The sequence below is a fragment of the Mustela lutreola genome, chromosome 10 (assembly GCF_030435805.1).
Source record: "Mustela lutreola isolate mMusLut2 chromosome 10, mMusLut2.pri, whole genome shotgun sequence".
NCBI classification, from domain to species: domain Eukaryota; kingdom Metazoa; phylum Chordata; class Mammalia; order Carnivora; family Mustelidae; genus Mustela; species Mustela lutreola.
The window spans coordinates 104,199,974-104,227,293 of record NC_081299.1 but is presented as its reverse complement, the minus strand read 5'-3'; the positions used below and the strand labels follow the sequence as shown (position 1 = coordinate 104,227,293).

The 27,320-nt window shown below is 48.2% G+C and overlaps 2 protein-coding genes across 9 annotated transcripts in view; both read right to left on the bottom strand.

The window, feature by feature from the left end:
- Nucleotides 1-400: 400 nt before the first annotated feature.
- On the bottom strand, nt 401-14,377 carry BCL9 (BCL9 transcription coactivator). Of its 4 annotated transcripts, none has more exons than XM_059135211.1 (7): nt 14,243-14,377; nt 12,942-13,258; nt 11,507-11,696; nt 10,525-10,624; nt 5,386-7,627; nt 3,879-4,139; nt 401-2,778 (listed from the first exon to the last, which is right to left on the bottom strand). In XM_059135211.1, the coding sequence occupies exons 1-7, from the start codon at nt 14,293-14,295 to the stop codon at nt 1,661-1,663; spliced, it is 4,281 nt and encodes a 1,426-aa protein (XP_058991194.1). In that variant the 5' UTR covers nt 14,296-14,377; the 3' UTR covers nt 401-1,660. The 4 variants fall into 4 exon arrangements, with proteins under 4 accessions (XP_058991194.1, XP_058991196.1, XP_058991197.1 ...); XM_059135213.1 differs by having other exon boundaries at nt 401-2,742; XM_059135214.1 differs by having other exon boundaries at nt 13,164-13,258.
- Nucleotides 14,337-27,320, bottom strand: part of LOC131808919 (uncharacterized) — a 70,518-nt gene continuing 57,534 nt past the window's right edge. For 2 of the 5 annotated variants that reach the window (XM_059135217.1, XM_059135219.1), the window contains exons 2-4: nt 20,824-20,958; nt 18,857-18,947; nt 14,337-14,555 (exon numbers count right to left, since the gene is read on the bottom strand). In XM_059135217.1, coding sequence (XP_058991200.1) covers nt 14,337-14,543 — 207 coding nt within the window. In that variant the 5' untranslated portion in view covers nt 14,544-14,555; nt 18,857-18,947; nt 20,824-20,958. Of the gene's footprint in view, nt 14,556-18,137; nt 18,833-18,856; nt 18,948-20,823; nt 20,959-24,532; nt 24,743-25,010; nt 25,087-27,320 lie in introns of those variants that run through there. The other 3 variants (XM_059135220.1, XM_059135216.1, XM_059135221.1) reach the window with 3 other exon arrangements.

Sequence of the window (27,320 nt, the reverse complement as noted above, 5' to 3'; positions counted from 1 at the left end):
AGCAAGACCCAGGGACATTTCAGGGCTTGTGCAAATGACTGCAAATATACCTTTAGCCTTAATTACTTCACACCATTAAATTGGCTCTCACAGAAATTCCTGCGAACGACCACTAATTACCTCCAGAGGTAAATTTCCACACTGGGGGCCGGGGCTGCTCTTCCGCTTACAGCTAGGCCTTGGTGACGGAGCAAGGACAGGTGTGTGGGACAGATCTCCAAGTGGTTGTTCCTCATCCACAGGGAACATGCTTCACCTGGGTAGGCACTTCTGTCGACTTCCCCTAACCTTCATCAACCAACTCCGATGCCAAGCTGCTATGCTTCTTGGGGCATGTGGCAGCTACCGTGCCCAGCACTGAGCAAACAGGAATCCAAGTGAACAAAGAAAGGCAATTCCATTTTGTAAGAAACAATATATTTTATTTTTCTGACACCACAGCTCTGGTGAGTGGTTTGTACCAAATTTAATGGAGGTTACACAGAACGTTTCACGCATGGGAGGAGGGAAGGGAAGGAACCACAAAATTAAAAACAAAAATGAAAACAAAATCCTGGATAGCTTTTAGCATCTGTTCCACTCCCACATTGATAAATTTCACTTGGGAATTCCTAATAAAAGGAGAACAGAAAACAAGGTGGGCAGGGAAGGGCATGTTGGGGAAGAGAACGGGGAAAGAAGACCATCGAGCATCCCAAGCACAGGCCTTTCCCTCCCGGAGCCAGAGCCCCGACGACACTCGGCCTGGAAGGCGAGGCTTCTTCCTTAGATTTACTTCCCCCAAGTAACACCGTGTATTGCAGCTGCCAAAGGGAAAAAGGAGGAAAGAAGGGGTCATCCATGGCGGAGCATGCCACGGGGGAAGGAAACACACTTAACCAAGGAGATGGAGAGGGAGAAGGGAGGGAAACTGAGAGAAAAACGTGAAGGTGGGTTTGTAGACTGGGAGAGACAGACAAGTGCCGGAGAGCACTCGAACTGAAAAACAAACGTCCTAAGCTTCATTATTTTTAAAAAGAAAAATCTCCCCCCTCCCCCCACCCCTCGCTGAACTTAGTTCCTTTTTTTGTGCTTTTCATTAATACTCTGCTCTGAGGTCGTAGTTTGGTTTTTTTCTATACACTGGAGTTGAAAGAAAATAGTCCAAAGGTCTGAAGATGGATTCTCCACCTAAAGTAAACAGCCCAGCATTCCTGTTCTCCTCTTGTCCCAAAGACTAAAGTCTCTGCTAAAATCCCTTTTACAATATAGTACAGTACACAAAAAAATAAAGCCCAAAGCAAAAAACAAACCAGAAAAGAATCCTGGGAGAAGCCAGTCCAAAGGACGTAAACATACAGAGAACGGTGCAACACATGACCGATGGCAATTCTCAAAGCACAGCTACAGATTCCCAAAAGTAGGTGCCATCATGGGATACCCAAGTCCACAAAAATAATTTTTAAAAAATAAATCTTAAAAAAAACACACCTGTTGATTAAATGAATCATTTGTTTTCAGGTAAATCCATACATTCTCGAGTTCCCCCCTCCCCCAAAGCAGCCCTCAGGTCTCTGTTCTCCTATTGCATGACCAACAGTACTCCTGGAACTCCCTCAAAGCAGCTCTCAGGACCTGGAATCTCATCTTGACAAGGATCGGCACATCCAATCTTAGCAGCTTAAAACATCATGTTTCCTGGGTTGCCAGGTCCTTGGCTAAATCCACCCATGCCCACGTCGGCGGCCATGCCCCGAGGCCTCATCTGTGGAGGGATCATGATGTTCTGTTGGGGTCCCATCATGCCCTGCATGGACATCATCATGCCTGGAGAACCCACAGGCCCAGGGTGGGTGTAGAGCCCAGCAGGCCCCCGATCCTTGCCAGGAATCATGCCCACGGCAGCAGCTGGATTGCTCATCAGGGTAGGCTGGCCGGGCATGGTAGACTGTGCTGGTGACATCATCCGATGGTGAGGTCCCATCATGCCTTGCTGGAGAAAGGCTGGTGGTCTCATTGGGTTGTGGCCCGGCATGGATGGGGCTGTACCAAGAGGGATGTCCGGAGTTCCCACTGGCCCTGGGCCTCCCATGCCAGGTAATGCTAGTCCCATTCTGGGGGCTTGTTCACCCATCATCCCCTGCATGTGCGAAAACCCAGGTCCAGGACCTTGGGGCTGTTTACGGCCTGGGACTTCCCCTCGAGGGAAATATTGCAGTGTCTGGCTAGGCTTCTCGGATGGAATAATGCGAGACAGATCAAACTCCGGTATTCCGGTGGCTCCAGGTCGGATGACCTCCTGCAGATCTGGGTCTGTAAACACTGAAGGCATGCTGTTCCCCAGGACAGCGAAGGAGTCGGGACCCCCGGGGCCTCCAGGCTTGCAAAGTGCTGCATCTGCTGAACTCTGAGGCAGGGTGCTGGGGCGGCCGAGGGGGCCTTCTCCTGGGAAACCCATACCTCCTGGGAAGTTGCCCTGCCCCCCACTGGGGCCATTGTGAGGGAATGGAACCTGCTGTGGAGGAGACTGTACTGGAGGGAAGCCCTGGGGGAAACCCATCCGTCCTTGAGGTACCATCGGAGGCTCCTGGGACCCATGCCCCATAATAGGATTGTGTGACATCAAGCCAGGCCCCATTGGGACCCCATGAGGAGGTATGTTGGGTCCCATGGCATTCGGAGAGGGCATCTGATTGGAGTGAGAAAGTGGCTGGGTCATTCCCATTGGGCTGAGGGTTGGCATCGGAACCACGGGGTTTGGACCTGAAATTCGAGGATTCTGTGTATTAATGCCCATTCCTAGAAAAATAAAGATATCAAAAGAATCACCTTAACCGAGAGCAACTTAGAAAAACTAAGAAATTCAATTAACAACAACAATAATAAAATCCACACGTATCACATGTGCAAGGGACTCTGCTGGGAAAACATACAACACGAAATCCCTGCCCTTCAACGAGATTAAAATACATTTTGGAGCCTATAAGCCAAGAGCTCTACAAGAGGATATATTTTGAATGTTAAACTGTATGACATAAGGATATGTAGAAAACAACTAGGAAAAAAGTCACCGGTGTGAAAAGTTACAAATTAATATGTACACCAATTTAGCCTTCTTCATCAGAGACATTATTTAATATAGAAGTGAACTTGTCTGAACGACTTAGGTAAGGTCCTCTTGGAGAAAGAGGGTTAATCAGTCCTGCAAGTCCAAGAATCAGATATAGCAAGGAAACCAAACAGTCCTTTACCAATTGACATTTGGCACTTTTTTATACTGCCTTGCAAAGAGTGTGTTTCAAACTCTAGGTTATATGAAACGCTAAAGAAATGATAACTTGTAACAGAAAAGGAAAGCATGCTGGCTCTATTGTAGTCTCTGGGGCATTTAAGTATTTGGTGTCTCGGTAGAATTACCACTGAGTATATTGAGAATGGTGCTTGCTAGGAAACAGGGGCTTTCCCCTGTCTGAAATCCTGTGGCTGCTTGTGGTTGGAGGCTGCTCTTCCAGAAAAACACTTGAGAAATAAAGACATTCTGATCAGCATGTTAAAAAGAAACGGCTTTCAGTATTTGCTCCAGGAGGATTCCCCACCCCCCTCCCACCCCCTCAAAAGGGAAAAAAGAACCCATCCCGGTACACAGAAACATTAGAACTTCTGTTACGGAATTGTAAGCACTCTAAGCAAACCTGCTTTCTGACAAACACACTGAATCAAACGAATACAAACTTGCTTTTGTTTTCTTCCTCTGGCCAAGACACTAATTCTACTAATGGTACTCTTTCTCAACTCATTCTTTCCATCCGTTGAGGTCTGCCGCTGTCGAGAAAAGGCATGCGAGAAGTCTCTCTTCCGTCTAACACTGGCTCCATATTCCTAGCTTCCTGATTTCTTACCTGGCATATTATTCATCGATGGCAAGTTGGGAGAACGAGCTGGAGGGGAGTCGTCATCGGAGCTGGCCACAGTCTTGATGGCGTCGTGGTATAAAGGGGTAGAACTGGGCATTGCGAACTTGGACATTCGAGACATCATAATAGACAGCGGGTTCTGGGAAAGGGTCGGCTCTGGAGGCATGGTGTAAGGTGTACTAGAGGGAAGACTTCCAGGGATATTCACAGAGGCAGACTGGCTGGCTGTAGGAGGTGGCGGGCCACCTAGAAGAAAGCAAAATAAAACAACGGGCCAGGAATTAGACTCCTCTTAAAGGCAGTTGGGCCTATATAGTTATGAACTAGCAAGGCCACGAATGAGACAAATGAACAGGACAGTGTTATTAGACCCAGGACACGAACCATCAATCTTCTGGTCAAGCTCCGTGTGTGTGTGCAGAGGGGCGACCGCAGTGCAATATGGAGGTGACGGGTCCGCAGAGGTGAAGACAAACACACCAAGGATGCGTCAGAAAGAGAACTTCAAGCTTGGGAAAAGCATGGTTTAGGGACAACTATTTTCCCTGAAAAGAATGTGAAATAAACGGCTCTCTCCCTTGCCCATCACAATTCTGAATTCCACTCAGGTGTCTGGTCCGCCGTGGAGCTAGACCAGTGATGGGAAACCAGGTGCGAATTGTGTCACCCTGCACATGTGCTCCATTAATTTTCATGAGCAAGAGGGCTGAACAAAAAGGTTCTGAGGCAGCCGTTCCTTGGTACTGCTTTTGTGAACTGCTACCCAACGGAGAAGGGGACTCTTGAGCTGGGCAGGATCCCTCTCCTATCTTATTCTGAGTGTAGTTTTCCTCCAGCCGAGACAACACAGACCTAGTATTTACACCTCAGTGCTCATCTTCCACGGACCACCTCTGGTCCTAGTCACAAAACCACCATCATCAGCAAGAGCTTCTCCTAGGAAGAAAATACTGACAAATTGCCGCCGATCTGAGAACAGCAGTCTACCAAAGAAGGTTTTGGTAACCACCTCTGTGGTCAACACACACTTACGAGAACCACTCTGCTTCGGATTACACTCAGAGCCCGTGGACGTGAGGGCAGTCCCTTCGGGTGTCCAGTGGGCGGGTCTACTACTTACAGAAGCCACATTTACCCAATGACAAGGTGTTTTATTTCACCGTGTGTTCACTGTGAATTATTCCATGAAACGACACATGCTTCCACTTCTCCCTCCTCCTCGGAACGATACTATCTGACAACCGTATCCTGTGCTAATAAGAGCCCCATGTCTCTATCAGGACCCGACGCGTCTCTATCAGGACCCGACGCTTGTGCAGAACCCCGTGGGAGCACTGATCATGCACCTGGCTGCGAATGCATCCACCTGCCACGGGCCACCTCCTCCAACTGCAGAATCATGCTAGGACAGCAATTTTTCTTAAAGTACATCAATCAGGCTTTTGCAATCTCCGGCTACAGGGCACAACGGGGAACATGCGAGCATACTGACCTGACTCTACACTGCCCAGCATGGCTGGGGAGGCCATGGTGAGGGGTGCTTTATGGTTTGGAGGGATCCCGGGACTCTGGAGGGGAGGTTTTGGAGAGGAGGTCCATCCAGGTGACGGGGCAGGAAGTGATGGAGACTTGAGGTGAACAGGCGAAGCAGCAGCAGACCCCAAGACAGGGGGGGACTTAATGGAAGCAGCAGCAGCTGGGCCCGCCAGCATGCCTGCCAGCTGCGATGGAGTCTGGGGGGACTTCAGGTTCCCCGAGGGTGAGCCCAGCATTGGTGACTGGACTTGGCGCATCGTGGGAGATTTCAGAGGGTTAATGCCTGGGGAATGTACCTGGCTGCCTGCCACAGATATATCCAAGGGCTTCCGCCCCAGGCCACGCTGGACTGGAGGAGCTGTGTTGAGGCTAGCGGGGTTACTGGAAGGGTTGAGAGGTAGTGGTGGCATGTGACTGAGCCGGCTGTTAGTCCTTTGGTCGGGCCCAATGGGTTCTCTGAGATTCCGCAAGCCACTGTTGCCGCCTGGACCCTGAGACATGGGAAGGAATGGCCTGGGGCCCATGCCGTACTCCTGCTGGGGGTGCTCACCAAAGGGCAGGGGCACCATCTTCTGCTGAGCCGGCAGCATGTCTGCGCCCCCCGGGCGTAATTTCATCATCTCCTCAGGGCCCGCCCCAGCCTCTCTCATCTTCTGAGGTATCATCTGAGGGTTGGATCCCATGTTGACGTTTAGACTGACATCTCCCTTCATCCCACTAGGAACCATCCCAAACTCAAGTTCCCGACCTGGGCCCATCTGGGGGGGCATTCCTTTAGGAAAGTCGCCCCTGGAGGGACTCAGAGGGCCCTCGACGGGTATTCGAGGGAAAATGGGATTATTCCCAGGCTCCATGTGTCGCTGGGCACCTGGGATCATCCTGTTCATCTCCATGCTGGGCCTAATGGTCTCCATGCTCATCCCCGGGGGTAGAGCCAGCTGCTTCTCCGCCAGCTGCTGTTGGAACATCTCTTCGGACAACCCCTGGGGGTTTGGGAAGCGTTCCCCTCGGCCGGGGCCACTAAAGACACCTTGGCCAGGTGGGAAGTTCCGACCATCTGCGATTTTTGGCACATCGTCTGGCCAACTGACTCCAGAAAGACCTGGTCTAGAGGCCGGGTTGGGGACATTCGGCCCCTCCATTTCTGAGTTGATCATTCCTGCAAATCCGGGCAGGCGCATCTGGCTCCCCGGCATGTTGGGGTGGGGAGCCATGCCCCTCGGGGGCAGAGAGTGGGGCATGTTGAGCCCATCGGCGAAGGGCTCGGCCCCACCAGGCCCCCAGCCTTCGCTGGGCGCCATCTGGTACGGAGGGGGAGGCCCCCGGACCACACCCCGAGGCCCATGCTGATGGACTATCATGTCCTGGAGGGAGCACTGCTGCACCACCACCTGCTCCTGCTTCCTCCTCTTCTCCTCGTAGAACTCCTGCTGCAGTTTCAGCCATGCTATCTGCTCGGGGGTCATGTGGTCCAGATGCTCGGGTCCCATGGGCCCAGACTGGGAGTTCATGGAAGGTGGAACCATTTCATCTGGAGAGAAGGGCACATCTCTATGTCCTTGAGGGCCAAATGGAGCTCCCACATCCGTCCGGGGCCCGGGGCCCTTTCCTAGGCTTTGGGATTGAGCCATCATGGCCTGTATTGGCCCTTCTGGTTTCTTCTGAGGTCCATCTAGTACCCCAGGGTTCTGCTGGGGTCCCCCGCTTTGTCCTCCTGTGAATTCTTTCTCGTCGGGGAAAAGCATACGTTGGATGTCTCGGAGCGTTTGTAAGGAACGCTCCCGGTGCTCCAGCTGCTCCTGAGACAGTCCATCAGGGTTCTCTCCCAGTGTAGGGGGCTCTCCACTGGACACCGGTGGAGGTGGAGGGGCTTTGGGATCTGCTGAAGAGCTATTGCTCCCCTGGGAGACAGGGGTCACCGCTCGGTTATTGGGTGTCGAGTTTGGCCCGCTACCGTCTGGGGGCAGTGGAGTGGAACTGGCAGGACTGCCTACGGAAGGAATCAGTTTGTTGTCTACACCAGGACTATCCCGGTCCAGGGGACGTGGGGGTGCAGCAGGCTTGGGTGCTGGTGCCGGGATGGGTGGAGTCGGCTGCAGTCTGGTGTTCTGGGAAGAATTCTGGTCCTGGTTGGCTGGAGCTGGGGGCTGTTGTGGGAGGGGTTTCGGATCGTTCCGAATGGCAGATAACTGTGTGTTCTGAAGACAAACAAGATTTTAAAAATCATTGGTAAATTGTACAGAAAGGCAATTAAAAAAGCAAGACACATTACAAGGATCTGTCCCAGGCCCATAAATCTACTCTGACATTTGCCATAGAAAGTGCCCATGGCCAACCCCACTCTGGACATGGGGATCTTCTGATTTTTTTTCTTCCATTTTCCTGTCAAATGGCATCCTCTTTCCCTTGCTAAGGATTAGGTTTCAATAACTTTATAAGCATGCCAGAAGAGAGCCACTCTGCCAAAGTGAATACATCTGAGTATCTATTTCGAGGAACAGGTTTGAGATCACATGTCTACTGTGTGTTTCTGATTCAAAGAGAGATTAGTTTCTTGGTATGTGGGAGGCTGTACCTAACACCTTTTTCTTTTCCCCGAAAGTACAACTGGGTCTGTAGGCTTCTCATTGTCAATCAAGAGGTCTGCTGTTCTCAATGGAAAGAGAAAGTACTTGTCGCTCCCGGCTCTGTACGCCACCAGCCAGAGGAAGCAGGGAGGGCTGCTCTGTTTCAGCGTCCCCTCTGGCATGGCAACTGCCAAAGGACTCCTCTCCTGGAGTTTCCAGGGGGCCTGACAGCTCTGGTTTCTGTTTTCGGTTTGTGATCACTGATTCCATATTCGATAAGAATTCGTACATTAACTGTAGTAAGAGAATCCGCAGGCCGGAAGCGTCTGTGGCGAAATCTGAGGCTATCTAGCTCACGGTGTCTTTTGATCTGTTCTTTCCAATAGGCAGCCGACTGCCCTTCTCTAGGGTGGAGGAGAGCCTCGTTATTATTTATTAAGTACCGACACTACACTAGGTCCTGGGGTGAAAGCACCTCCCCTGCGGCCAGTGACACAGGTGCCGCTGGTGTCAGGAAGAGGGATGTACTTGTGCTGGGGCTAAACCTTGGCACCGCTGACAGTGCTGGAGGGAGGGTCCTGAGGAAGAACAGACCTTCATGGGAGGGCTCTTTCACCAGCCTGCGGCGAGCCTCACGGCCCCTTCTTTGATGCTCATTTGTTTCGACCTGTTCACTTAATCCAGTCTACTTTCAAACCCCTAAGGCTCCTCCTTACCTCCCCACTTGCTCTCTGGAATGTTTCCCTGTGTACAAACTTGTACACAAATCGTTATGTGTACCTCTGCATCGAACAATCTGTGTTGCTTAAACACAAAGCCTGTCTTCGAGTGGGCACACTCTGTGGGTACGTATATAAATGTTTCCCGTGCAGGTACCCACGCCCCGATGTCTGCATACAGAGACAGTGGCAGGGAGGGCTGGCTGAGCATGCATGACTCCACATGCTCTTGGGTCTCCTGCATCCCTGACGCCCTCGCTGTAGTATCGGTGTCAACTTAAATTTCCCTCCGGTGCCATTTTAAGTTTGCATTTGTTGGCCAGCTTTTGTTTGTTTGCTGGGGACAGGCCCGGACTTTGTGTCATGTGACCAGGAGAGAAGCTGCAGTCTAGTGCCATCCTTTTGATTCTAGACTGGGAGTGGTGGTGATTTGATTATTCCCAATTATATCCTTAATTCCTTTTCTGACTCAGTTCAGTACCGAAGAAGGTAAAGGTGAGAACTAGAGTTAAGGTCTGTTGCTAAGTCAATTAAATATTGGTTTGCGCTATGCTAGTCCCTGTACATTCCAGGATAATTTAAATTTTAAATTTTACATATACATATGTATAAAATGTTTAAGTATAAATTAAAATATACAAACATTTTAAATGTTTTGTTCATCCATCTTCTACCCTTCTTGAATAGCACAGATGTAGGAGGAATGTGAAATGGCTTTCTCTAAGTCTAGGAAAGCCAAGCTCTGCTGTGTCAATGAAGAGGGACTCCACTGATACACAACACGGACAGAAAGGTCACCTATTTTATCTTGAACTGTCATTTGACTCATTTATTGCCACTTGACTTTTCCCATGTTGAAGAATCTGCTGAGTACTAGATTTTATGTTTCCTGAAAGCAGGGACTGTGTCTTGAACCTCTTAATGTCCCCATAACATTGGGATGAGGGTGCCTTGACAATGCAAGTCACAGAAACAGCTTTTGGTTCCACGTGGAATGCTCTGTGTATTCAAACAACCATTGCGTGCCTTTTCTAACGTGGTTCATGGCAGGTAATTAAGTTCCAGAGAAGAGACAGACTAACATTTCTTATAATTTTGGAAATATCAAGCAATTAAAAGCACTCGATGGTCCTCTCACTTTGAAGTAAGTTAAGATTCATTCTGAAAGTCACTGAGACTCTAATTGGGGTGTTATCAGCATAGACCCCAGTACTGGGGGTTTACTTATTCCTTTTCTGTTCTGCAACCAACTCAAGAGCATTTGTTAGTTTTTAAAAACCTGCCCTGTGGGGGCGCCTGGGTGGCTCAGTGGATTAAGTCTCTGCCTTCGGCTTAGGTCATGATCTCAGGGTCTTGGGATGAAGCCCTACATCAGGCTCTCTGCTCAGCAGGAAGCCCGCTTCCCCCCCACCCCGCCCCTCCTGCCTCTTTGTCTACTTGTGATCCCTGTCAAATAAAATCTTAAAAAACAACAACAACAAAAAAAAAACCCTGCCCTGTGCACAGGGTCTGAGTTCAGATTTTCCCAGAGATGGCAGGAGAAAAGAAATTGAAGTGCTCCATATAGCTCCTTTTTGATTCTGGGTCTTTCTTTCCTAGTAACCCATCAGTATACCAGCCCGCAAAAGCAAAGGCCAGTACAGTGTCGTCTGCCTGAAACCATGCAATGTCTCGAGAAGGGGTGCAAGAGATGCCTGAAGCACAGCTCAGACCATCAACACTATCTCCCTGTCAACAGCATTCCCCAGCTCCCACCTTTAGAGCTACCGGAGTGCCTTTAAACCACACACCACTTTCAAAATGGCCTACCAGAGGGGCTGTGCTTCGCTCTGTCTTGCTGTTAGAGATGTTCTGGATGTGGAAAGAGACGATAGTTTCAACCTGGCCCTTCAACACAGCTTCTGCAGCTCTGCAAAGACGAAAGAGAGGCACACACTAGGACTTGCTTCTGTTCCACCACCTGTAATGCCAAAGCACTTTAACCCCTGATTGAACTTGTGAGAGAAGGAGGGCGGGTCTGTGTGGAGAGCCACCAGAAGTGTTGAGTAAGAATCAAGAAACACAGGTTTTCATTATTCGTGTCTATCATTTACCACCAGTTACTAGGAAAGAAATCTAATGAGAGCCATTAGCAAATCTCAAAAGAGACACTAGAAAAAAACACCAAGATTTTCTCCTTTAAACCAATACACTGTGGTAGGTGTTTTATAGAATCTTGGTTCCAAACCCCAACCATGAAAGGCAAACATGAAATCTCACAACACCTAATGATAATTTAAGGCTGTGGAAACTCACTCTGTATGTATGTAGGGTAATTCACGTTTTCTATAAATTAAGTAAGTGGCTAAAAAAATCTGCTGATCCACCCACCAGAAACATAGGTACCCAAACATTCACAGTACTTATCTCTATGAATTCCAGACATATTCTTCTCTTAAGTTATATTTTCTAATTATTCTGAGATAGAAACGTATTACTTGTGTTATTTAAAAAAGAATACTAAACTATAAGAAAGTGTATATTGTGTAATCAATCTCTTTTATGTTTAAAAAAGATCTCTATGTATATTATAAGCATAAAAACTTTCTGGCAGGAAAGCCAAAGAAGTATCATCAATGTTCGCCTCTGGGGAGGTTTCATATTTTCTTTTCTTTTACCCCTTTCCATACTATTAACTCTAAGTGAGAATATCACCGGTGAGGGAAACAAGGATCACTCTTCAGTGGGAATAAGAACTTCAGTGTCCAAACGCACAAGCCACGTCAACAGCGAGACATAGCTATTAACTTACTTATTGGCCATCTCAGTAGAAAACACATACACCACTTTGGCGGGAGTCTTCTGAGCAGGTGTGGGCTCCGGGGCAGTAGTCTGGCCATGGGAGGGGGTGGACGACCTGGGGGCTGCAGCATTGGATGGGGTCATCGAGTGTGGCGTGTGCTGGGAATCCTGGGACTTTATGTGGTCAGCAGAATTACATTCTAAAAATGAAAAGACTCGTGTCATAGAAAGAAGAAAACTTATGCCAGCATTCATAGCACCACAACACAAACCCACCTTGAGAATGTCAAAGAGGAAGTACCCTGCTAAGAGGAAACCTCTCCAGCTCATAAAAATTCCAGAACGCTTCTCCTGAAATGACCAATTACAAAGCACTGTCCCCCACCATCCCTAACCTCACCACCTCCTTCCTTCTCTATTACGCACCCTTCAGACATTAGCACAAAGGTCCCTCCTTCCTGGAAACCCTTTTGGAACTTCTTGGACTGGATGCCCCTGTGAGTTGAACCCACAGCCCCCAGATCCCCTGATTTCAGCATTTATCACATTTATTGTAATTGTTTAATGAGCCGCTATGTGGGTGCCCTCAGATTCTTACAGCCAGCAACCGAACGGTGCTGACCATGCCCCCCACGCCCAGCACGTGCAGGCACTCCCACAGGCCTCCCACTAATACTGGGGGGGGGGGGGGTGGAGGTGGAGAGGAAAGACAGGGAGCAATCGCTCAGATTTCCGTTTCTAATTTGGACTGGTGGGAAGGGTGTCCCACTTCCACTCCTGGAATGCAACTTCATGCTCTGGCCTATAGTTAAGATTTTTGGTTTTATAGTAGGAGAAAAAACAACAGAAGTCATAGCTGCTGGCCCCGCCTTCTTCCCCACTGGCCAGGTTTTGCTGCCTCCCTTGTTTCTAGCACATGTAGCCACCCAGTCCAGCCACACGGGAATCAGCTGTGACAAACCCCATGGGTGCCAGCGCTTCCTCTTGTCACTACAGCTCTGGCAGAGTGGTGGCTAAAGAGTACAGACCCCAAGTCTTAGAGGGCGAATCCAACAGAGAAGAGGAGGAGAGGCCCGGAGAACTGCTCCAGTGTGGGCCTCTGGCAGACACAAACTGGGGCTTGATAGTGAAGAAGAAATAACAGGGAGGCCAGAAATACCCTTAAGAATGTGGTGAGGACCGTGGAACGTCTGCCCATAATCCCCGACTCATGTGCGTCCTCAAGAGCAAGGACTCCTCGACAGGGTGGTTTCCAACTGCTCTTCAGTCAGTAGGAAAACGAGAAGGAACAGTCCCATCTTAATAAGCAGTGAGGTGAGCTCCTGAATCTGATACCTACTCTCCCCACTTGGCTGCTCTTAGGCTCTCCGGCACCCACCAACGTCAGGGGCCTTCCCTCGGGAACGCCTACTTCCCTCTGAGTCTCAAAGATCTTATAGACATACCTTTAATGTCAGAGTCATCGTTTGGAGTCCCAGGATCTCTCTGATCAAAGGAGTCGGCGGAAATACTTCGCTCCCTTTTCCCCTTGCCCTTGGCACCATTTCCAGCCCCATTCTTCAGCCCCATGCTCCCACCTGGGCCAGGGAGTGCTTTAGGTGTATGGCCCCCACTCTTGGAGTCACAGGGGGATGGCTGGGATTGGCTGGCTGAGCCCCCCTGTTTACCCTGATTGGAGAATTTGGAATCCAGCTGGGGGTTTCCAGATGGGGACATCACTGTAGGGGGACGGACCATCACCTCCTGCTTTGACTTAGGGCTACTAAAAGAGACAAATAATAAAGGGAGATCAGATGCCGGATGTAGCCGGTCAGCCCAAATCAGGGAGAAGCAATTTTTAGAGTAGGTCAAGGAGACACAGAGGACTGAGTACCCGCCCTACCTTTCACCTCAGTTCCTTCCCCGCTCCCTCCAACCCTGCTCTCTTCTCAGCGCGAGGTGCTAACTAACCCAGAGGAGGCTCAGGCAGAGTGGCCTACCAGGTCTCTGGAACCCTAGAGTCACATGGGGACCCATCTCTAGGGCTTCTGTCAATAAAGGACAATGGTTTCTATGTACATAGAGAAGTGACTCTCATACTAAGACTAGCTCAGAGTAAACAAACAGGCATCGTTAAGATCAAAATACTATCCACCCCCTGGCTGACAACAAGGAACAGCTGTAACGAGAGCCTAGCTTCCCTGCTGGAAAATACAGCAGGGCCCAGAGAGCAGGAGAGGAAACCTGCTGGTGAGTGGCAGGTTAGGGAAACCCTCCCAGATATGAATCCCTCCAACAAGCAGTACCACACACCAGGGCACATGTGCTCACGGGTGCCCCAAGGGAGGAGGAAAAAGTTCTTTGAAAAACATCAATTTCAGTACTGCGGAATGCAGGAGAAAGCTTCACGTTGGGGGGCTGGGGGCCAGTGGGGACATCCTAGGACCTTGGGCCTCCTCACCATCCTAGGCCTCGGTTTCCTCACATGCCAGGGTTAGTACACCCACTGTACCGGGTGGATTCTAAGGTGCCTTCCGTTGTGCTTTGGTGAGGGGGGAGGGATGGCAAAGGGGCACAGTCAGGGAATAACGGGCAAAGCGCTGCCAGAAAGTCTGACTGCACTGTAGCCTGTTGACTCGTCTGTTTTCTCTTCCTTTCCCCATTTCTTCCACTTCAGCACACTGTGCCCTCAATGAGTGTTCAAGGTCCACCTCCGACACTACCCCCCACCCCCGCCAGGGGCAGCTGGGCAGGCCGCAGCCCTTACCTCTGTGTGTTTCCTGACGGAGAATTCCTCACTTTAGGGTTACTGGAATGCATTGATTGAAATCCTGAGCTTGCAGTCACAGACAGGGATGGGCTCACCGAGTTCCTCTCGGGCAGCAGCAGAAAGAGCTGCTGAGGGCAGTGGCGGCAGCCCGCTGCTCGCTGGGGGCGTCCCTTATCGCTGGCCACCTGTATACCTTTTTCCTCTTTGTTTTTCTCTGCTGTGGAAGTGGGTCCTTTCCCCTTGCAGCTCCAGCATTCTCTGGGGGTGTGCCTCCTGCTGCCAAAGGGAAATCTCGCATCTCCAGGGCACACTATGGGAAAAGGCCACCCAAAAAGAGTTGGGATCAAAAACACAAAAGATATAAAACAGCCTTACAGGATCGAAGGTAAGGTGCTAGCCAGCTGGACAGTGCAGCCTCTGGGTTGCTCCTCGGCTTCAGCGGCGTTCAAGGAGCAGTGGTGTCCGTGCTCTGACACTAAGGCCCTGGGAGAGTGACAAGACTTTCTGCCAGGCACACAAGCCTCCTGCCTTGTAGCGTGGACCCGGTGTTTATAAGCAGGTGAGAGAAACATTTTGTCTTCAGCCACATATTCTCCCTTCCATCTCTCTACTTCCAAATACAAACCAGTCAAACACCTGGGTTTTTCTTGTCTCAAAACCATGCCTTGAAACTGCAGGGTACTCCAAATCCAAAGCTACTATCTGGTCCTTCACCTCAAATGGCCAACAAGGCACTGAAATGTAACAAACCCATCCTAATTCAAACCACGAAACAAATGAATCTATGTTTCTATTCTCAGGGCCTTGTGGTGGGACACTGGAGGAGTTACTTCTGAAATCAGCTGTTGAGCCAACACCAAGTACAATCAGTTCTGCCCCCTGACTTCCATGATCTTTCTATTAAATTATGCCAAGGATGTGTCTTGCATTCTCACTGTTTAATGAGGGGGACCCTAGGCATGGGGAAGCATGGGAATGATCCGTAATGCTGAAAGTAAAAGAACATCTCTGAAAGCTAAGATGTTTTCTGAGCCAATTTGCAAGGCTAATTTGAAGCATAAAGGTCAAGAAAATATTCCCAAACCTAGCCAGAGAACAAATGAGAAAACCCTTTACTTAAGGACGCCTAGACTAGATACACTTTCAGTCCCTTCTCCTTCCAGGGTAGGTCCAACATGGCTTTCTGGTAACCACTGTCCCCCCTCAGCTCCCTCCCCACCTTCTGCTATCTTGCTGCTGGGGTATGGGACCAAAGGAGGAGACAAGATGTAGGATTCTTGGCTGAAGGACCAAAGGGAGTTAGCAGGAACTCAGGTTCAGGTTCAGCTTACATATCCTTTGAGAGACTCCAGAACTGGACTAAGTTCTGGGAGCTCTACTCCAGGTTTTGGCACCGAGAAGGATCACTGTCAAGTGCTAAATGTCTCTTTCTTCATTTGGAAATTTGCAACAGGAATACGGAAGTTGTCAGTGCACCAGATTACATTTTTTTCTTTTTAAGTGAACAAGTCAGGAAAAAGAACTAGAATAAAATGTTATGGAATGTTCCTATGCCGACCTTAGGAGAAAACATCCTAAAACACAATTTTTGTCTCGATTATACTTAAGGTTGTATTTTTATTCCCCACCCCCCCTTCAGCTTTTTCCTTTTTCTTTTTCAGTTTAAACTATAAAATTGACCGTGGTTGTCAAGTTTGACATATGTGATTATAAACCATTTCATAACCTCTCACTAAACATCAGGAATCACTGGAAAAACAGAAGTAGCAAATGAATCTTGCATGGACAAAGCCATCAGAAAACATTTACCTCAGGAACAGAAAAGCAGTCACCACCTAGATAGTCCCCTTCTGTAACTTCTGGTACTTTCTGTCTGCATCACACATTCTAGCACTCAATCACATGTCATACTGAATAGTCCTATGTGTATGTTTCATCTCCCTACGTAGACTTTGTTCTTTGAAGACAGGAATCTTGTTTTAAAGTTCTTTGGCTTGTCTATAATCGTCAGCGTGATGTACTAAGATGTGGTTGGACCCTCCGTGATTTACCCAGCTTCTCCCAGAAAAGAAATACCTGGCATTTGTGTTGTACTCTTTTTCCAAAGGAACTCTGGACATATTACAACTATCGAATTGCCTCCATCTGCCAGGCATTTCTAATGAGCCAATAGCAACGATGATTTCTAATGATACTGTGAGCATACCACTCTTTAATTTCAAAGTACTCCTACAACCAGTCTCTTGTTCTCGCGAGTTGCTCAAGCTTGATCAACAGGCCTGCACAGATGAGTGGCCAGAGCGCACATGAGCGGAAGGCGGGGCCTCTCCCAGGTTTGCCCCGACCCTGCTCTTCCTCAAGGCCATCTCCTTACCATGACTTTATGGGTGGAGACTGTGCAGAAGGCTGAAACAAGCATGTGGACTCACTGAGAGATGGGCAACAAAATCTAGGGTTTCAACCCTTGATCTAGGGAGTTGTTGGAGGAAGTTACCCTAGCCTTGGCCTAAGCCGAGCAAAAAAAAAAAAAAATCCTCCTGGTGTCTTATGATATAGTTCCAAAGACCCTACATTTACAGGGTAGGCTCAACTGTTTTACTTTAAGAACTGGAAAAGCTCTTCCACCGAAGAGACCTTCATTAGAGAAACACACAGATTTTGTCCTCTGCTACAAAGAAACCTCCTAACTTTAAGATCTATTTATTCAACTCCCTTTCCTTCTGAGAAGCTATATAAAATTCTTCCTAACTAGGGGTCAGGCACTCTTTTAAGTCCCTTCATACTAAGCTCACTGACCACAGCACCAGGAGGCAGGTACCCCTATTCTCCCTATCTCAGAGATAAGGAAACTGAGCCTCTGAAATGTTCAGCTGTCTACCCGAGCAAGGTGGGTCATCTCTGAGTTAGCCAGACCCCAGTGCGTGAGAGAGCTGGCACAGGGCCGTGCACCCTGGCTGTGCTCTTTATCACTCCAGTGCATCAAGATAGGGACTCTGGGGACAAGGGGAGCCAGTGTGCAGAATCAAATGCTCAGCAGCACAGTACCAGCGTGTGGGTGAACTACTGCTGGGATGACTACCATTCTCTAGCTCACTTGTTTATCCTGCCCACTGTCATTTCATATCTTGTTATCTCCAACTGTCCCCTTCCTTCCCGCCCTCCCTTCTGTCAGTGCATGGCTTGCCCTGGCTTAACAAGAAAAGAAGTCACCCCGTCGGACATGACATGCTCAGCACCAAATCTGCAAACCCATTTTCCTAGTACCTAGCCCTCTCCTTCTTCACTATTATTGAAACAGACAAAACAGCCCCCTTTTCCCCAGATGTCAGTCCCACCATGGGTGGTAAAGGCCCCATCCCTTCTAGCTTTCTGAGAGCTCTCTCTCTCTCTCTTTTAGCCTTCCCTGCCATCTCCAGGATATTTCCAACCACTGCTTGGACATGGAATAGTCTCTTCCAGCATTGAGAAAAAAACAAAAAAATTACAGGAAAACAAAGCCCAGCTCTAGCATGTTATTGTTCCCTTCCAGAGCCAAGTCTCCCCAGGGTTGACAAGCGCACAGTCTTTACTTCCTTACTTGCCATTTACCCTTTCGCCAATTTTTTTTTTTTTTTTGACAGACAGAGAGAGAGAGAGAGAGAGATCACAAGTAGGCAGAGAGGCAGGCAGAGAGAGGGGGGAAGCAGGCTCCCCGCTGAGCAGAGAGCCCCATGTGGGGCTCCATCCCAGGACCCTGAGATCATGACCCGAGCCAAAAGCAGAGGCTTAAACCACTGAGCCACCCAGGTGCCCCACCCTTTCGCCATTTTTAAACCAACTTCCCCCCTCTACCCCTATCTGGATCACAGAAACCACTATTTTGGTTCAGGTCACCCCTGGCCACTGCTCTAACCTCATCTTACTCCATCTTGTAGACTGCCAGCTGATCGCTTCCCTCTTGAAACTCTCTTCTTTCGGTTTCCACGGTGCCCCACTTCCCTAGATCTCCTCCCGCCTCTCCAGTCACTCTCTGTGTGCCCCCTGTGCTGGCCCCTTCTCTATGCGATGTCTAGAACTCTGAGGTCCTTGGGACTCCACCCTGGGGTCTCTCCGCCTCTTGTTCGGTAAGCTTTCTCCATGCCAACCACTCCGTTTCCCGTCCCCAGCTCAGCTTCTGCCCTGTGGGCCTGAACCCACAAATGCCACCTGGGCATCTCCCTAGATGTCAGACTCAACAAGATGGGCAAGGAATTCATCTCCAGATAGCCTGCCTCCCCAAAGTGTTCGTCTTTCCTTCTTCCACACCGTGGTAAATGGTACCCAGCTGCTCATGCCACAAAAACGGGCATGATTCCCGACAAGCCTCTCCCTCACCTCAAGCCTCCATCTTGAGTCTGAATATTTTTGCCAAATGAATGAAATCATGGCTTCAGAATTTCATCTTCAGAAAGGGAAGGCAGAGACCAAGAGTGATTTGTCCGTACCTATATTCCCAGCACTTCCTATAGCACCTGGCATGTGGTACTCGCTCAAAAAATATCTCTTGAATAAAAGTTGGAAGCTTTTCCCCAAGCTCATCTTTCTAAGCCAGCAAAGCTCTCTAGTGCTACAATCCATCATCAGACTACTCACCAAAACCCCAAGGGTCACGATACTGCAGTGCTCATCCTGGAGGTGAGGAGGTAGAGGAATCCAGGAACCCCCTTCTCAAAGGTCCCCTCACCTGGATGAGGATAAAGAAGAAAAATCTCTAAATGGCTTTAAAAGAAAATCAACTATACATCTTGCTACTGAATATCTTAAGAGCAGATTTCCTATGTATTCTAGAATGTGCGATTAAGAGACAGTTGTTGTCTCCCATGTAAAGGGAATCAGCTTCCAATTTTTAAAGAGTTTATTAGCCAATCTGTAGACATCTCAAGGCCCCTGAGACTTTCCCTCCTCCCTAAATGCACATTTTATTTTCAGAGACTGGGAAATACTAAGGGCAAATAAAATCAATGTTTCTACTTTCCAGATTTCTGGGCATTGAGTAGGGATAAAAAAAAAAAAAAAAACACCTCACAATTTTTGCTTCTGCCGACTCCTTGTTAGTGCAGGGAACTGGAGCTAATGGGGAAGGAGAAAGAGACAAACCTGCAGACATGCTGTTGAATTCACGGAGTGAACTCAGTTGCAGCCCTCCCTCCTCTGAACCCTCACTCTGCACAACAAGCACTCAGCAAGGAAAGGTATTTTCACATGCTTTTGTGAGAATGTGGGGCTGAACAGCCTGGCCAGATGATTTCCTGTGACTGAGTGCCTACTGTGTCCAAAATGCTATACTGAATGGGGCTAGATGAGTAAGAAAACAACAAGCTACTGGTCAAGCAGGACAATTTTTAACATTAGTCCTCGTAAAACAGAATTATAACCGTGAGTCTCCTCCTCTGCCCAGATTTTATAGTTCTGAAATTCCAAGAAAGAACCAAGTTCCAGATTGTCCTAAGGCCAAATTATTTTGGAATCTTTCAAAGGAGACTCTATAAGGTTGCCACAAAGTGGTAAATAAATTCACAGATTAATCTGACCAAGCTCAGAATCACCTCTACAATTCCAATTTCATTCTTCCGATGATCCTTTCCCACTTTCCTGCTCTAAGAAGTCAAGTTTATTACAACTGTGTCGTGTTTAATGAAGTTCATTTTCTATGCTATGACCACTACTCCATAAAAGGCAGAGTATCAAACTTAGAATGCGGAACTAAAAGGCCGCAGGATTCCATTCTGAGCTCATTCTTAACTTCTGGCATGTCAACTTCTAACAGCTTCCTCTCAGCAAAAGTACACAATGGGAAGAACGATCATCCCCAACATGTGGAGGAAAAATCTATACAATGCATATATGCATGCACAGAAAACCCTGGTCCATACAAAATACTAATGCGTGTTTTCATCTTCGAGGAGTTGGAATGCCTCTATTGTCCTTCAAGCTAACAAACCTGAAGCAGGCATGTAACTTGTATCAAACTAAAGAGTCTTGACAAAAGTTAAGGGTTCAAAAATGAATTTCTATCATTTAGAATAATGGCCACCCAAAGTAAAATTTCAGCCCAAATGTCCCTTCTTTGTGAAATCCTCCTTGATTCCCAACTGTCCCTAGGAATGTCCTCTGGGGCCCTAACACTCGAAAAACTGTATCTCTGTTATGTGTAGACAGAGAGCTCCCTGAGGAAAGGGTCATTATCTTAGCACCCAACACCCAAAAGAAACTCAATAAATACTGGGTGATTCAGGGATTATAATGAATGTGGAGCTTAAGTTTTGCTACCCTTGCCTTGCATTTACACAAATCAATGAAGACATGCTAAAATACCTGTCTCACTTCCCACCACCTGCCTTTCCCATGAGATGAACTAGTGCAGAAGGTCACAGAAAAATGGAAGGTAACTATGCTTACACTTTTGACTTGCATTTAACTTCATGACCTTTGCCCTGGGAACTGCTAAAATAACGAATAAATGTAGTTTTAACTTACAAGAGACCCTACAGAAACAAGCAAAAATTCCAAAATACTCAGGTGAATCACAGAAGTCTTATGTTCACCATCAGGTTCCTTACCTTTCAAGATGTCCAATCTGCTCTCTCTTCTACATTGGGACACAGAAGAACTTTCCAAGAATGAGCTCTGCCTCCCAAACTGAAGGGAATTTTTAGGTCAAAGTGGAGTGACACCAGCTAGCCCCACATTCAGTCCTACGGGAGTGAGAAGAATAGAGAAGTTCATACCCCAATTCACCGACTGCAAAGAAAACCACCCATTCCCCAGTGCTCTGTGGCCAAAACAGTATTTGGAAGGAGCAGTGAGAAAATAATTAGGTCAAAAATGGGGAAGGAAGGCAAAACCACTAAAACTCAAAATGCAAGATGGAGCAGTACAGCCCAAATCCATCCCATTGAAGCCAGGGTTGTTTATTAGAAAAGCAAAACCACTAGACACAAAAGCCTCCTGCTAATCATTGCTTTGAACTTTCTCCACGACCAAGAACAGTCACCAACAGGTGGCAAAATGAACTTTTACTTCCTATCTTCTTTATGTCCTTGTGTTCAACATGATGGAGATGCTGAAAAAATATTGCAAAAGCCTAAAATTCAAGTGGCCAGAAGATACTTTAACTTTCAAAAATCTGTTGGGTCTAGAGCAGGAGTTCTTGATGTGGGACCCACTGGCTCTCATGGGGTCTATGGAGAGACTTTGTGGTAGCTGTGAACTTACTGGGGAAAACTTCCATCTTTACTCGCAGTCATTCACCTCTAGCAAAAGTCTGTACTGCCTTCAATTGTGAAGGGAGGGAACAATCAGTGGTAGGCAGTATTAGCAATCCTGTGACTGTCACCAAGACGCACCACAGGACACTTCCACGTGGCATTATACTTGTTGCTGATATCCCAACAAAATGTTTATACTCATCCCTACTTCAAAATTACAGTACAGCTACATTCTGTTATTTAATAGGTTAGAAAGAAGCATATAAATTACTGTATCATAATTGTTTAATATTTTGTTAACTGTTACCATTCACTTATAAGACTATTGTGTTCCATTTTATGCATTTAAAAAACCCAAGTCTTGAAAGAGGTCTTACACTTCATTAGGTTGCCAAAGGGGTATGTAGGACATAGGAGGCTAAGAACAAATAAAGTTGTTCTAAAACAAAGTTCCTACAGATTCTAATATCATAATCACCAGGGCAGACAGACAAGTAAGTTATTCCACCAACATTACTTCATAGCTGGAAAAAAATTAAGGCACCACGAAGCCAAGTAACATGTCCAAAGTCACTAAAATTTAGGATGGGCATCTGCCTAGGTGAGCATTCACAGTACGTATATTCCTACTCTTCCATGGGGACTTTTTCTTACATTCCACAATTGTCATCACTACAACTAACTTCCTACTAAATGGGGAAGAGGTATCATCTTTCAATATTAGTAGAAAATCAAAACCCAAACGATAGAACAAGATGGATGTATAAGGTACTCCTTTTCACTCTTTGATCAACTATACTGCCGTAATTGTTACAAAGGCTGAATCTGGTCTGTTCTTGAGACAGAGTAATCTTTTAGAAGGGAGAAAAAAGTTGGGCTACATCATGTCTCATTCTCAGACACGTTCAAAGCACTTTGCAGATAGGCATTCACTTGTTAAGTGCCGCAATGGGTTATGAGTGGTTAGGGCAGTGGTCTCACCACTTCATAAATGGGAAAACTGGACGATAAATACAAAAGATTGGTTCAAAGTCCTAAAAGTCAATGGGAGAGCCAGTTTCCTGATTCCAAGTTCAAGGCTCTACTCATTATACCAAATCATCATGAGCAAATATTTAGTTGATTATAATGCTTGGGACACCTCTTCCTCTTTTTTTTTTTTTTTTTTTTTTTTAACCCCTATAAGCCAGAAAGCATCTTCTTTTGATTCACAAAAGCAAATATCTCATAGAATAAATTCCAATGTACATAAGTACTTTTTCACCAATGCTCATCATCTAAAAATCCAAGTCAGGGATCCTGAGCTCAAAAGCTAAGTTACATACAAGTTGCCTTCTAAGAAGAGAACAGTGTGGAATTGTTCCTTCATCTTTTAGTCAATGAGCTCCTTATCTACCTACCATATCTTGTGGAACTATTATCACCTTCCTTTCAACACTGTTATTACAAAATAATATTATAATGGTTCAATACCATTAGATCCTCAGTCCTAAAGCTGTGAAATGTTACCCCTGCCCCAATTCTGCCTTAAATTTTCTCTTCTTATTTAAACAACTAATTAGTGGAATCCTCATCTTCAAAGCATCCTTACATCATCTAACTAACTTCTCCTTTTATTAACTCATCTCTGTCTTCAACAGTTTGAGTCTTTTTTCAATAGTTAATAAGGATGTCTTTCTTAAATTTGTACTTAGGACCAAAACATTATTCACAGTAACATTAATTCCTTGCTAAACTTCCCAAATCACTAGTATCAAGACAAAAAACAAAATCAATAGAGCGATCATGTTGCAGAATCTCCACGAACAATCAAAGGTTCTTAACCCACACATGACTGTTACCCACCCATATCTTTTTGCCCTCCCAACCCCCATCTCTCAACTATTTTACCATTCATCCTTCCGAACTGCTACTTCCAATTCATTATTTTGTGCTCTGTGCACAAGAGTCCAAATCTCTGATCTAAGAATGAACACTTACATCTTGTATATTTCAAATGCTAGTAACCCACTACGCATCACTGACCCAAATGAATCTCTTTACACAGCCACGAAATCACTTTCCCATTGCAGTCACTGCCAGTCTACCTCAAAGCCTAACTTCACACCAATTCCATCCCATCTTAGTCTCTCCGCCAAGTGATAGATACTTTATGTCCATTTCTTTGCCTTGTCTACTAACTTTTTCAGTCCCCAACTGGACTGCAATTTAAACTCTAAGTCCCTCCTCTCTAGCACAGACCAGGGTCCCTGGAGGACAGATTTGAGGCCTCCTCCTTCAGGCCTGGGAACCTTCAGGTAAGGTCCCCAGCGACAATATTACAGGCCTCTGCCCTTCCCTCTGAACATAATAACCAACCCTGATGTTATGTTCCTTAGGATATCTCCATTTCACCAGGCTCACCCAACACTAACCAGTGACATCTTAATAGCCTTTGCAACTTTCAAAGGTCAATGACCAGGGTTCCACTTTGGAAATCACTGGTGTGTCCACGACCCCCACAATGACTCAGTGACCTACACATCACCACCTCACCTACTAGAGCCCTTTACTACTCATACATGCTTTTTAGCTTTCACTTCCCTTCATCCTTCAACAAGTCACTGGCCTGCAAAGTCCCCTTTACCTCTCTATCCACCTCCGGGGTCTTACAGACCCCACCAAACTCAACCTGAATTCCCTTATTTAGCTCTCCATCTCGCCCCTCCAAAGCCCCTTCATCCCAGGACCCTGGGACCATCCCATCTCCTCACTTAGCCTCTCCCAGCGCTGCTTGGGACACAACCTCTAAAAAAATCGAGAGATGCCGAGGTCTCTTTCCCCCCGCTCACAGAGCGGTGGGCAAAAGCCCCCCCCTCCTCCCCCACAGGTTTCTAGACTCAACTCACTACATCCGCAACCTCGACCCCCGCCCCTTTTCTCCCTCCCCCCAATCCCACCGCTCTCCGCGGCGGTGGCTACCCCTGCCCCCAAACCCGCTCAAAACACGCGGACGCGAACCCGGCCCACCAACCCCCCGGCTCCGGTCCTCCCCTCCCCCCCCCCCCGAGGTGCCACTTACCCCCGAGGCGGGAGTGGAGGAGGGGAGAGAAGGAGCGGAGTAGGGGAGGGGGCTTCGGTCCGGGGCGGCTTTCAGCCCCGGGGGGCCGGGGCCGGGGCCGGGGCCAGCGGCAGCGGCGGCGCAGCGTCTCCCCCCGGCGGCGGCAGCGGCGGCGGCGGCGCCGTCCCACTCCCGCAGGCACACATAGGCTCCATTGTCCGCCGGCGCCTCCCCCTTTCCGGCTCCCCCCTCCCGGTCCCGCCCCTTCCCCCTCCCCTCGGCCCTCCCCCAGCCGCACCGCGCCACGAAAGGTACCGCCGGCCCCGCCTCGGACGCGAGCTGCGAAGTGCCCCCTCCCCCTGCCCCGGCGTCCCGCCCGGCGGGGGAATGGGGACTGCCCCTCCCCGCCTCGGCTCAAGGCCCGCCGCCGGGAAGGGCCCGCCCCCCTCCAAGGGAATGTCATTCGTCCCCCTCCCGGAACGCGCGCAATGGTACTAACCCGGCCGCTTCCTCCTCCCCTTCCCAGGCCTTCCCGGAGAGGCACCGCCTCCGGAGCCCCGCCCACCGAGTGGCCTCGCCTCCTTGACCCCGCCCCTCCTTCTAACATTTTACTATGGAACCGCCCACGGCCAGCACCACCTCCTGCTTTGCATGGACACGCCCACCGGTCCCCGCCCCAGTTCGTCACCCGGCCAGAGGTGACGCCTACTCCCCACCTTAAAGAGGCAGAGTCCTCTTTCTCAACTAAAAAAGCCTCCCAAAGGGCCGGTGGGGTGGGAGGTGCGGCCAAGGAGCGTTTCTTCTTTCCCGCACCGTCCTCCCGGCGCGCACACTCACCCGGACCTCCCCACCGCCTGCCGCAGCACTGGGGAGCAACCCGAGGGGACCAGCAGAAAGCGCGGAGGGGGGCAGGGCAGCGGGGAAATTTGGCCATCTTTGACAGAAACGAATAGGAAGCTGCCAAAGGAAGGGGTCTTTCCCTCACACTTTCCTGCTGCGCTGGTCCCAGCCTACTCCTCCTCCTTCAAGGCAACCCCCCTCACGCCTCCGGGATGCCACCACCCTACCCCATCCGCTCTCCGGTCCCCGGTCTTCAGCCGTCAATCAGTGCACGGTGCTGGCGGTTGCCGGCTTTCTCCCCTCCCAAGGGAGCAGGCCCCTCTCGGGTTGCACTCTTCTCCACCCTCTCCAAAGCCGATTCTTGCCAGGGTCCTGCGAACGCGGTGGCTGTTGCAGGGTCTCTCCTTCCACGTCGGGCCCAGCCCAGCCCCGCTCACGCATCGCTACCTAGCTAGTGCCCTAGAGGACCTTCTGCTCAGATCCTCGAACGGCTTCACGACCGCTTTTTTAAATCGGAGTATCGCTCCTCTGATTTTTCGGGAGGCCTGCGCTTTGCAGAGCTCGAAGCCCAGGCATCCCGGCACCGTCCCCTGTGAAGTGAGAGGATAACCCATTAGGCTGCACTTTTTCTCAGAAGGAAAATGACGACGCACGTTACTGAATAAAGCTCAGATTCCGGCTACTCCTGTTTTATCTTTGTGGCCCTTGTTGCTGCCGTGACCAACTATTATTATACAGACCTGTCTACTCACAGTCCTCCCCAGAACACACTGCTGTTCCATCTCTGTGTATGTGCTTTGTAGAGTCTTGATCTTATTTGTTTCTGCAACTACGAGCACTGGCCCCACTGCCTTTCTCAATCAGTTCAGTCAAGACTGCCTATGTTATAACGTACTGCGTATTCTCCCTAAAGACAGAGGCAACATGGCCAAGAGAAGTAAATAAATTTTCCTTGCTTTTGCTTCTACCACCCATAGTTTTAACCAGGATAATTAATTCTGTGTCAATTTCCCTGTTTATAAAATAGGAAAACTTCCTTGGGGGCAATCTTTTAACTAATGGTGCTGGTTGTGAAGGATGTTGCAGGAGAACCCTGAATGATAAAGCTTTCCAAACCACTTAAAATTCTTGGGTGACCATGTAAGTTTCTATACCATGTCTCTCCAGCCTAGATGCTACGGAAAACTGTTTTTTTCTCAGCCAGATGTTTCCCCTTTGTCTCCCATTATGACTGAGGATATAAAGAAAAAACACGATTGTACATATAAACAATATAAATCTAAGATCAATTGAAGGATTCCAAATGGGAAATAATTAAAATCCTTCTTTGTCGGGGGCGCCTGGGTGGCTTAGATGGTTAAGCATCTGCCTTCAGCTCAGGTCATGATTCCAGGCTCCTGGGATGAGCCCCAAGGTGGGCTCCCTGCTCAATGGGAAGCCCGTTTTTCTCTCTCTCCCTCTGCCCCTACTGCTCCCCCTGTTTATATTCTCTCTCTCTGTCAAATAAATAAATAAAATCTTTTTTTAAAAAGATTAAAAAAACTTTAAATACTTTTTTGTCAAGTTTTGGCAATAGGTGAGAACCTCTGTAAAAGAAGACAGGAGGAAAAGTTAAGGTACACATGTAGGGAAAGACAGCTAAACCCAGGAATATGCAAGAATCATTTGGGATTGCAGAAGTAGATGGAAAAAAGGGATTTACAGAGTGGACCTATAAGCGAAAACCACTGCTAAAATAAGCTCCTGAGTGGAGTGTTCCAGCCCAGGTCACTTCTACTTACAAAGCTCAAAGACAAGCTCATTCTAACAATACACGTACAAAAAAGTCTTAACCATTTTACTAGGCATTACACCCTCCACTCTATGTGTCAAAAGTCAAAATAATTTACTGAACCAGAAGAAAAATGTAAATGAATACTAAATGTGCAACTCCAGGGTGAAGGAGGAATAATATTAAGAAGAACGTGTG

What these genes read in the sequence shown, in the direction of transcription:
- BCL9 (XM_059135211.1), bottom strand. Translation starts at nt 14,295, where the DNA reads ATGCATTCCAGTAACCCTAAAGTGAGGAATTCTCCGTCAGGAAACACA. An exon ending in CCGTCAGGAAACACACAGAG is followed by an intron (nt 13,259 to 14,242) that starts GTAAGGGCTGCG and finishes TGTCTCTTTTAG; the next exon opens with TAGCCCTAAGTCAAAGCAGG. An exon ending in TCTACTGAGATGGCCAATAA is followed by an intron (nt 10,625 to 11,506) that starts GTAAGTTAATAG and finishes TCGTCTTTGCAG; the next exon opens with AGCTGCAGAAGCTGTGTTGA.